The sequence below is a fragment of the Polyodon spathula genome, chromosome 28, assembly GCF_017654505.1.
Source record: "Polyodon spathula isolate WHYD16114869_AA chromosome 28, ASM1765450v1, whole genome shotgun sequence".
Classification (NCBI taxonomy): Eukaryota; Metazoa; Chordata; class Actinopteri; order Acipenseriformes; family Polyodontidae; genus Polyodon; species Polyodon spathula.
The window spans coordinates 8689633-8701263 of NC_054561.1; the positions used below are offsets into that span (position 1 = coordinate 8689633).

The window sequence follows — 11631 nt, forward strand, 5'->3', positions numbered from 1 at the left end:
TATGAAGGTATGAAACAGAGACTAACAGAAGTAGACTGGAGTAAAATAGAGAAAACACCCACAGAAGAAGGATGGTTGTTCTTCAAAAATGTAGTACTAGAGGCGCAAAACAATTATATCCCTAAAGTAGACAAATCTAAATGTAAAACTAAATTGCCAAAATGGTTTAATAGATCAATTAAAAAAAATATTCAGCGAAAAAAGGCACTTTACAGAGCATTAAAAAAAGGACCAAAAAGAAAGTACGCAGAAAGAGTACACAGAACTGCAAACGCAAGTCAAAAAGGAAGTTAGAAAGGCCAAGAGAGAAATAGAAATAAACATTGCTAAGGGAGCTAAAACCAATTCCAAAATGTTTTTCCAATATTACAACAGCAAGAGAACATTCAAAGAGGAGATTAAATGTTTAAGAGATACAAATGGCAAAATCGTAGAGGAAGAAAAAAAAATAGCAAATATGTTAAATGATTACTTTTCACAAGTTTTTACAAAGGAAGATACTGACAACATGCCCCACATGTCATCCAGTTCCTATCCAGTTTTAAATAACTTTAGCATAACTGAGGCAGAAGTGTTAAAGGGACTAGGAGCTCTTAAAATAAACAAATCCCCTGGGCCGGATGAGATCCTCCCAGTAGTACTCAAAGAAATGAAAGAAGTAATTTACAAACCGCTAACCAAGATCATGCAGCAGTCTCTTGACACAGGGGTGGTACCGACAGACTGGAAAATTGCAAACGTAATACCGATCCACAAAAAGGGAAACAAAACTGAACCAGGTAACTACAGACCAGTAAGCCTGACTTCTATTATATGCAAACTTATGGAAACTATAATAAGATCCAAAATGGAAAATTACCTATATGGTAACAGGGTCCTGGGAGACAGTCAACATGGTTTTAGGAAAGGGAGATCGTGCCTAACTAACTTGCTTGATTTTTTTTGAGGATGCAACATCGATAATGGATAATTGCAAAGCATATGACATGGTTTATTTAGATTTCCAGAAAGCTTTTGACAAAGTCCCGCACAAAAGATTAATTCTCAAACTGAACGCAGTTGGGATTCAAGGAAACACATGTACATGGATTAGGGAGTGGTTAACATGTAGAAAACAGAAAGTACTGATTAGAGGAAAAACCTCAGAATGGAGTGTGGTAACCAGCGGTGTACCACAGGGATCAGTATTAGGTCCTCTGCTATTCCTAATCTACATTAATGATTTAGATTCTGGTATAGTAAGCAAACTTGTTAAATTTGCAGACGACACAAAAGTAGGAGGAGTGGCAAACACTGTTGCAGCAGCAAAGGTCATTCAAAATGATCTAGACAAGATTCAGAACTGGGCAGACACATGGCAAATGACATTTAATAGAGAAAAGTGTAAGGTACTGCACGCAGGAAATAAAAATGTACATTATAAATATCATATGGGAGATATTGAAATTGGAGAAGGAATCTATGAAAAAGACCTAGGAGTTTTTGTTGACTCAGAAATGTCTTCATCTAGACAATGTGGGGAAGCTATAAAAAAGGCTAACAAGATGCTCGGATACATTGTGAAAAGTGTTGAATTTAAATCAAGGGAAGTAATGTTAAAACTGTACAATGCACTAGTAAGACCTCATCTTGAATATTGTGTGCAGTTCTGGTCACCTCGCTATAAAAAAGATATTGCTGCTCTAGAAAGAGTGCAAAGAAGAGCAACCAGAATTATTCCGGGCTTAAAAGGCATGTCATATGCAGACAGGCTAAAAGAATTGAATCTGTTCAGTCTTGAACAAAGAAGACTACGTGGCGACCTAATTCAAACATTCAAAATTCTAAAAGGTATTGACAGTGTCGACCCAAGGGACTTTTTCAGCCTGAAAAAAGAAACAAGGACCAGGGGTCACAAATGGAGTTTAGAAAAAGGGGCATTCAGAACAGAAAATAGGAGACACTTTTTTACACAGAGAATTGTGAGGGTCTGGAATCAACTCCCCAGTAATGTTGTTGAAGCTGACACCCTGGGATCCTTCAAGAAGCTGCTTGATGAGATTTTGGGATCAATATGCTACTAACAACCAAACGAGCAAGATGGGCCGAATGGCCTCCTCTCGTTTGTAAACTTTCTTATGTTCTTATGTTCTTATGTTTAATATTCTGTTTGTAATCCGTATTGCTCACCACTCTTCAATAAAGCAGAGTGCAGCGTCCCGTTCTCGTCTGTTATTTTCATTTTGCCCGCCGTACTATAGATTGCGCCACCTGTTCTCTTCTCCCCTCTCTCGCCTACCTAACAGCCTTTTAAAGTCACCGTCTTTCCCCGTCATGCACTGCCTGATTTCTAGATGGTCATTGGGAACGGTAGTTTCTGGTCCCTCTATGTAGGTATTAACCCCCTTACACACCTTATTCTCATCACAATATATGCATAACTATATTTCAAGGAATATAATGGCAATTTACAAACAGTGAACAGATCACATTATGCTTGTAATGGTGCAATTAACTCCATATAACAGAATAGCATCAATGATAGTTAGGACACACACACACTTACGTTATGCTTTGAAATGTTAAATGTTTCATCCCAGTGTGTTTTGAGAATGTGTCTGCATGACACATAACATGTCTTTGGGGAGACACATTTTGGAATCCTGCCCTTTACACTCCAGCTAGCCCTGTTTCATACCCTACACTTGCTTCATATTACTCCCTACTCAGCACTCTCTTCTACCATACTGCTTCTTATCTACAGCCCCTTGTCTTTCCCTATATCCACTCTCACCCTCTCCATTTCTCTGCTACTGCTCGATTGCTTGTGCCTTCAGGTGTCCAGTTGCTTGTACCCGTTCTTTCTCCTCCTTTGCCCCTCACTGGTAGAATGAGCTACCAGTGACCATAAGGACTACACCAAATCTTACCACCCTTAGATGATTCTTTACAATGCATCTGTTTAAAATACACTTGTAGACCTTTTTATTCATCTTCTATATTCAATGTGATGTATACTGATGGATTTGCTAATGTTATTACTCTTATCCTATAATGTATGTGTAGAGAACTGTATGTTAGTCTTTGTTTACCATGTGAGTTTCTCTTGGATAATGGGATCAGATAAATAACATCATCATAAAGCAGAACAGTAACTGGTGGTTTCACAGAACCTGATCAGCGCTAATCTGGGAATACTCAATGTTGATTAGCATGGAGTACTCCAAGATGAGATCTAATCACCAGTGCAACCTGCTGTATTTACTGACATGCTGGGTGTTATTCTAAAGAAGGAAATGCACCACACAGAAGCCAGATATATAGAACATATTTTAACGAAGAATGTCAGTGAACTAATAGTATCCTTGGATACAAGAGTTTGGTTACCGGACTCCAGCAGCTTATGCAATTATATTTTGCTATACTTTTCTGTTACAATTTGTTCCTCCTTATAGTAAATACAACCATTATGGGACATATATGCATTTGTGTAAAATGTAGCTTTTAATTAATTATAAAAAGGCTTTGGGTAATAAAATACTGACACTAATGCACAATGTATTTGTGCTGTCCGCATCATTTTCAATGCACCTTTTCTGAGGTTACTGTAATTGTTGAAGGTGGTGGAGCATGAAGGGAACCTCAAATGCTTCGATCTCTTCTGCAATGGCAAGATCAATGAAGTTGGTTGCCATGTTTGCTCAGTCGACTGTGCTAGGAAACCTCCTAAATGTGTCCTCGCTCCGTCGACGCAGACTGACGTCAGAGGCAGACTCCCGCAGACGACGCACGATTTTTGGGAGTTACTAGAACGCAGCCATTGTGTGTGGTCCTGTGGTTAAAGACAAGGGCTTGTAGGGAAATAAGCGGCACACATGCTTTTATTTTTAAATAGTTTTTTTGTCAAACAGCGAGGTAGAGATCACGTACAATTTCTTTACTTCAGCTTCAGTGGTTAAATCTACCCACACACTAAATGGCAGAGTTAGCGCTGAACATGGCATTCTTTATATTCCCTTGTGTGATCGAGTGTTAATCCACTCTGCAGCTCCATTACCTGGAGACCGCACGTTGTACAAAGGCTGTTTTATCAGTCACTGTTGTGGATTACAATAGTATTAATTTGAAGAATAAATAATTTAACTCACACGGGGGGGGGGGGGGTGTCGCTTTCTGTGCTGTAACCAATACTGCCATCGTGTGGCCACTTAGTATGTTCTAATACAACTACCATTATTAAATGTTTAACTGTCACAGAAACACGAGATAGCATTCTTTTCCTGTAACTCACTGAAGAGGCTCCTCTTATTTTTATAATCCACGGATATCCTTGTGCAGCTAATATTAGAGAGGACAAGGTTCAGCAGTACAGTTGGGTTTTTTTTAAGCGTCGTGTTTCAGGGCTGTGCAGATGTTCTGTCTCGTTATCTGTTAGCGCTTCAGTTTTATTTGATTATTGCCTTTACCTTGTTTTAATTTCACATAAGCTTCACATAATTTCATTTTTTGTTTTTTGGAACATATTCTCATTGTGTTTATCATTAATGATCATTTCTGTACTGCGGGTGAGATGTCGCGTGATTGAAAACAAGTCATTTTGTGTTTGAATTGAAAGTGACGGTCTCGAGCAATCGAATGGGCCAAAGTTCAAATATAGTTTCCTCGAGAGGAATTATCACTTTTTGACGTCACTACTGTGGTGTTATGCATTTTTTTTTCGAACGGATCATGATGCAAATCTGGCCTTCATCCATGTATTATATATACAGGCTCCCTTGAGAAAGACATGTACAACATATCGAAAGGCTGGGAAGCTGGCTCTTTGAGCTTTTATATACATACAGTATATATCTGAACGCAGCTCAGCTGCCCTTTGAAATGACTCGGCTTAACCTTAACCCATGTGCAAAAATAGACATTTCAGATACGTTATTAAAATACAGCAAAAAAACAATGAAATGATTTCTTAGGTTAACATTTCTTAACCCTTTTAAAGGATACTGTAATTGGACTGTTTAATACAAACCTCTCACTCTCTGACATTTTATCTGATTTCATTATTCATTCAATACATTTAGTTTTGTAACCTGCTGTCACTCCACTGGGTAGTTATTCATATAATAAAAAACATTTCATTCAAAGAGCTTTTGTTTTCTAACACCTCTCAGGTTTTTCTTGTGGAATGGAACGCATTTAATCACAATAAAACACCTCAGGACATCTTTTCAAAGCTTTTACACCAGTCTTTTATTAACTCCTATTTATTGAAAGAGGTAAATCACCTGTTCATTTTACAAAAATGTTAGTGTTACAAGATGAGACACATTGAGAGTGCTGAAAAGGACTTGAAATACAGTGTATTACTCAGCTGTTTGGTTCTAGTTCTGTAAAATAAATAGGAGTTAATTAAAGACTGGAGTAAAAATATGTCCTGCGGCATCTTATTGTGATACAAAAGCAGTGCACTTCCCTGTTTAGATGTTGATTCAACCAGCAGCACAGATTTCAGCCAGCGAGTAGGAGCAGACAGCACATGCGTCTTCAGTGACAAACGCAAACTAAAAGTTTGCACAGCTAATGTGCCAATTTATGCACAGCAAGCCAAAGAGCCGACACACACGCCCACTGAGGACAAAGATCAAAGCTAATTACTGTTTACTTTACACAATATTCTAATCAACCTCACAATTCAATACAGCACAGCACAGCTAAGAAAACACAATTACAATTATATAGTGCAGGGCAGTTACCTTAGCAAAGAACGATTTGAACTATCAAATTCAATATGAAATTACTGAAGTAGGAAGACAGATGGGAAGGGGAAAGCTTTTGAAGTGCACCAAATGGCAATTTAAAAAGGGACCCAGTGCTTTAATCCCGTTCCTTCCTTGAAACTTTACTGTGGACAACACTGATGTTACAATCACTTCAGGTAATAAAAAGAAAGTGAACCACGTGCTCAATGATATTATTGGTTGACAGGAGGACTGTAAAACCTGCATCAGTGTGTAATTGTTTCTTTTCATAGGCTAAGGAATAAGGGCTGATGTCTAAGAGAAGCTATATTAAATCCCAACATTGTATTGTCTTGTTGATTCTGCTATGACCTGTGCTTAGGGAAAATGGAATACTCAACTGTTCAACTGTATTGGATAAAATATCTTTGTTGAAATCTACAAACGGAGTTCAGAATCACAATAATTATTTTTACTGACGGATGCATGAAGGAAAAAAGAACACTAACTAACTTGTAAATTAACATGCTGTTTTTGGCATTGCTCAGTATTTTGCTGTATAATCAATCGTTAATCAGCACGTACAAAGTTTAATTGTACAGTCAAGTCTCATTAGAACTCAGATTACACAATCTGACTTTCTGTACCTAAGATCCGTACACATGCCTGATACACAGGGCAGTTTAGAAAAGCAGCACAAACACAAGCATGGACAATGCACACTGCAAAGCAGCACAAACACCAGCATGGACAATGCACACTGCAAAGCAGCACAAACACCAGCATGGACAATGCACACTGCAAAGCAGCACAAACACCAGCATGGACAATGCACACTGCAAAGCAGCACAAACACAAGCATGGACAATGCACACTGCAAAGCAGCACAAATACAAGCATGGACAATGCACACTGCAAAGCAGCACAAATACAAGCATGGACAATGCACACTGCAAAGCAGCACAAATACAAGCATGGACAATGCACACTGCAAAGCAGCACAAATACAAGCATGGACAATGCACACTGCAAAGCAGCACAAACACCAGCATGGACAACGCACACTGCAAAGCAGCACAAACACCAGCATGGACAATGCACACTGCAAAGCAGCACAAACACAAGCATGGACATTGCACACTGCAAAGCAGCACAAACACCAGCATGGACATTGCACACTGCAAAGCTACACGTGGTGGAACATTCAGTCATTCTTGTCATAATACAACCATGAGACTGTGACAGGGATGGCTAAGTGGTGACGTCAGGCCAGAAGCATGAACTGAAGACTCAGGTAAGTTGAGTGCAAACACGCACTATGGCGCTATTTTATTTACATGCAAAAATTAAATAAAAAGTTTTAACACAAAACTGAGCAAAATAAAACAGTTAAACAAAAATAATCACAAAACACATGTAGCAATTTCCATGCTACATAATGTGGGTGTAAGTCTCACCCACCTAGCCTGGCCAGGTTAAAACTTCATTTCCCATTTCCCCTTGCAACCACCCTCTGTTCATCCTCTCTCCCCATTGACTCCATTCAAATATCCACTCCTCCAGTCTTACAGCTCCTTAGAAGCTAGCATCTCTATTTAAGGTGGCTGATTTAGGCCTGGAGGGGGACTCCCTTTCTCTGAGGAATCCATCATATCCTACAGCATTACAAACTGAAATCTCAGTGAATCCTTTGGCATCTTCAGATAATTCCAGTGCAGTATTTATTTTTTATTGTGTCCTTGTCACAAAGACGCCTGCAATGGGTGTCGTCAGACCAAAAACAGGAACCAACACAGAACAGACACAGAGAGGTGGAGTTTGGTTGCGCTCAGCATTTAATGATTCAACAAACAGAAAAATAAAAGGTTGTAAGACAATCAAAACACATGACATGGCACTTTAGCCAAAACAAAGCCAAACCAAAGGACTACACAGGGCGGGGCAACATTGCCACAGTCCTGCACTTTGTCAGCTCTTTTTTTTGTTTTCACTGTTACTTGTTTAATTTTAGCTGTTTTTCAAGGTCTGTTTAGTCTTTGGTGTTTTGTGTACTCTGTCTCCATTTTTTCCTGATCCTCCTGGCTGTTCACCATTCAAGTCCCCATTCAAACTCAGCACTGTGACACAGACACATCATTCTCAACACATTCAACCTTCTACAATCCCCATCATTACTGGACTCTTCGCTGGACTTCCCTATCTGTTGGTGAGATCATTCCTTTTCTTTATGGATTTTTCTACTTGAATGTGCTGCCTTGTCTCCTGTATTTTATGGTTTTGCTATTTTGTTACTTTGTTTAGTTTTCAGTTACACTGTTGCTCTGCTGCACTTGTCAGGTCTAACTTCCATGCACCATCCATTCCCTTCCAGACTTATTATTATTATTATCAGTTGTGATCTTTTCATTCAACTTTTATCTTTCCCTGTCTGTCTGTGCATTGACTTTGTGTTTTTGTGTTTGTGGGTTTATTTGAGGCCCACCGGATGCTACACCGATTTCTCATTTGTGTTATGTTTTGGCTTCTGTTTTCCATTTACCAGCTTACCTGTACCATCTTTATACTTACCTGATTTGTTCACCTTTTGTTTGTATTTCATTTGTTCACAATAATAAACACCTCTAACATCCCTGCTTTTCCTGTCTGTCACTCTTACTGACTTATTTAGTTTAGCCAATGGTTTTTCCTCATGATTGAAAAGTCGCATTGAACATAGTCTTTAGAGTTTGCCTCCTCTATGAATTCGCTGGTGTTTTACCAGGGTTCCTGAGTGAGCAAAACTCTTCCCACAGTCAGAGCAATGACAAGGTTTCTCTCCTGTGTGAGTTCTCTGGTGTTCTTTCAGGTTTCCTGAGCGACTGAAACTCTTCCCACAGTCAGAGCAGCGATACGGTTTCTCTCCTGTGTGAGTTAGCTGGTGTGCAACAAGGTGTCCAGACTGACTGAAACTCTTCCCACAGTCGGAGCAGCGATACGGTTTCTCTCCTGTGTGAGTTCGCTGGTGTTTTATTAGGGTTTCTGAGTAACCATATCTCTTCCCACAGTCAGAGCAGCGATACGGTTTCTCTCCTGTGTGAGTTCGCTGGTGTTTTATTAGGGTTTCTGAGTAACCGAATCTCTTCCCACAGTCAGAGCAACAATATGGTTTCTCTCCTGTGTGAGTTCGCTGGTGTGTTTTCAGGTTTCCTGAACGACTGAAACTCTTCCCGCAGTCAGAGCAGCAATGTGGTTTCTCTCCTGTGTGAATTCTCAGGTGTTCTTTCAGGGTTCCTGTGTTTCTGAAACTCTTCCCACAGTCAGAGCAGTGATGCGGTTTCTCTCCTCCTCTTCTCTGTTTTTTTTTTTTAAATGAGCTAACTGCGTGAAATCTTTTCCACAGTTAGGATATTCTCCACTGCCCGTCCTCACTTTAGCTGCCCGACTGGAACCTGTAAAAAATGAACAGGAAAGAAGGTAAGAGAGACTGCTTGTAGGCTTCAGGTTGGTTCATACTTCAGACTCCAATCTAATTTGTGGTCGGAATTACGTCTCAAACACTCTTGCGTCGTGCATCTTTTTTGGAAAATCGCAGCCTTTTCTCATGCGTCTGCAACCTGTCATTGCAAAGGATCTGCGCCAAAAACAGAACATTGATCCTGCAAATGTCACATGTCTTTCTTTGAATTAACACGCTACTGTGCTTGGAATAAAATCAGTGTGAACTAGTTGTTGTCTCTTGCATTCAGTAAGTAGGATAGATTAGCGATTTGGATTCTAGCACTGTTTGAAAAATTAGATTGCATAACATTTCTATAATAATGCAATCAATGCTCTCGCCCTATAATCAAAACAGACCCTTATCGTACCCCGATGCTATCATGTTTTCATATTGCTTCACTGTTGTTATATATTTATTTATATAGAGGGCTTCATTACGTAATGTATTTAGTTTAGTATTTTTCTGTCGAACAACTTAATGTGCCTTTAAATCAGCAAAGCTTTCATTTACAAGCAGAACGTTCAAACAAGATCACAGCATGCTAATAAGAGACTCATCTTTATTAAAGCTAGAATGAACAATAAAGTATTTTATGCTGGACACACTATTACAATTATTATGCATGAATATTTACATTAATAAAAATGAGATGCTTCTGCTACGGAATGAAAAAGTAAGACTTACAATATAAAAGCCCATTTAGTTATTTCACATAAAATCAGCATGTTTCTCAATGTGATTGAAATACACAAATGGCTGAACAGGGTTGTTGGAAAACATGGATCGAGAATTGATTAGCAGTTTGCTATGCATGTGGACTGGCAGAGCTATACTGGTGTTCTTTTCTGACAAGAAACTAATATTGCAGATAGCAGACTGTTTGGTTCAAATTGCATGTATTGCTAACCATTGATAGAGACGATGCGTCTACAAACTGCCCAACAATGACTGCAAGCTAACAAGATAACAATGCTGTGGACTACAATTAGCACAGGCTCTAAAGACTTCAGAGAGATCGAAAGAGATAATGCCACTGGGATCAAAGAGGTCTCAAGAAAATAACAAAAGGCAGATTTATGGACCTTTTGTCTCCAGGAGTGTGAAGAATGCACTTCACTCAGAGGTTGTCACACTAGACTAACACACACACACACACACACACCACCCTGCTTCCTCACAATAAATTAAATTACCTTTGCAAATGGTTAAGTGTCAGAGAAAGGGGAGGTGGACCATCTATACAGAAGGGTATTTAATGTCATGCAAACATTGTAATGATGAGTATTCTGTTTGTCCTGTACCTGGGACCAGACTCCCTGCATATTTCAATAAACCTGGCAACTGATTGAAGAAAAGGACTCTGTGCATTTTCTTGAATCTACTTAATCACCATCATTTTCTTTAAGTTACTTCAAGGGTCAACTGCATTTAACAGTAGAAAAGCCAAGATAAAATACTGCAAGTCAAAACCCGTATTTATAGACATATGTGGTCATTCTATTGCTAGTTGTTTAAAAATAAGTAATAGCACTAACTATATTTTTAAGTTTAAACATTTACAAAATTAAATGTAATCTAGTACCCCTAATTACGTTACACATGTACAATAATATCCATCTATTTTGACACTGAACATTTCTAATGTTATGTACAGTACTTTAGTTCTCCCCCCCCTTGGTATAATCAGGTAGGAGTGCCAGTGTGAAAGGGGCTTATATCTGTATCTAAGCTCACCAGTAGTGAGTCCTATCTTGAACTGGCTGGAGTAGTACAGGAAAAACAAATAGCTAGTAATGTAACCTACAAGCTCCCTCCCTCCCTCTCACCCACACTGTGGATATCACACAATCTAGAATGACAATGTCACAGCTACTGGGAATCTCACCTGCTAGACTGCATTCTGAATGTGAGTCTTCCTTTCCACCTCCTTGCGTGCTGTTGGGAAAACCTTCCTCTCCAGCGTCTTGCTCTCTCACACAGATTCTCTCCAGCACCACACTACACTCCCGCAGACATACAGGCTCCAGCTCAGTGATGTTTGGTTTGAAGTCCTCGGATTTTTGCTTCCCTAGTTCCATGTGGTCAAAATCTACTTCAGGAGGCTCCCGTTTAATACGGACAATTTCCAGCACCTCCTCTTGTTTAACAGGAAAGGGTTCTTCTGTCTGGGGGATCTCCAATTCACTGTGCTGAGCTTTAATCTCAGAGACCTCTGGCTGACTGCTGTCACATTGCATCTCACAGAGCTCCTGTTTAATGGGGAGGGAAGCCAGCCCAAAGAACTCCACTCTAAAAGGGAGAAGTTCAGGTTCAGGGAACTCCTCTTTCATCTGGACAGATTTCATCTCCACACTGTCCATGGCAGCACACATGATTCTGGTTAGAAGCTGCTGAAAAAGAAAACATGTATTTATTTATTTATTTACAGTACTATTAAAG

At 39.4% G+C, this 11631-nt stretch overlaps 1 protein-coding gene across 1 annotated transcript in view; it reads right to left on the bottom strand.

Moving 5' to 3' along the window:
* The window catches only part of LOC121301770 (zinc finger protein OZF-like), a 29755-nt gene extending 18326 nt beyond the window's left edge, over positions 1-11429 (bottom strand). The window contains exons 1-3 of the mRNA XM_041231368.1: positions 11078-11429; positions 9123-9142; positions 8445-9000 (exon numbers count right to left, since the gene is read on the bottom strand). Coding sequence (XP_041087302.1) covers positions 8445-9000; positions 9123-9142; positions 11078-11429 — 928 coding nt within the window. The remainder of the gene's footprint in view (positions 1-8444; positions 9001-9122; positions 9143-11077) is intronic.
* Between the last annotated feature and the right edge of the window lie 202 nt (positions 11430-11631).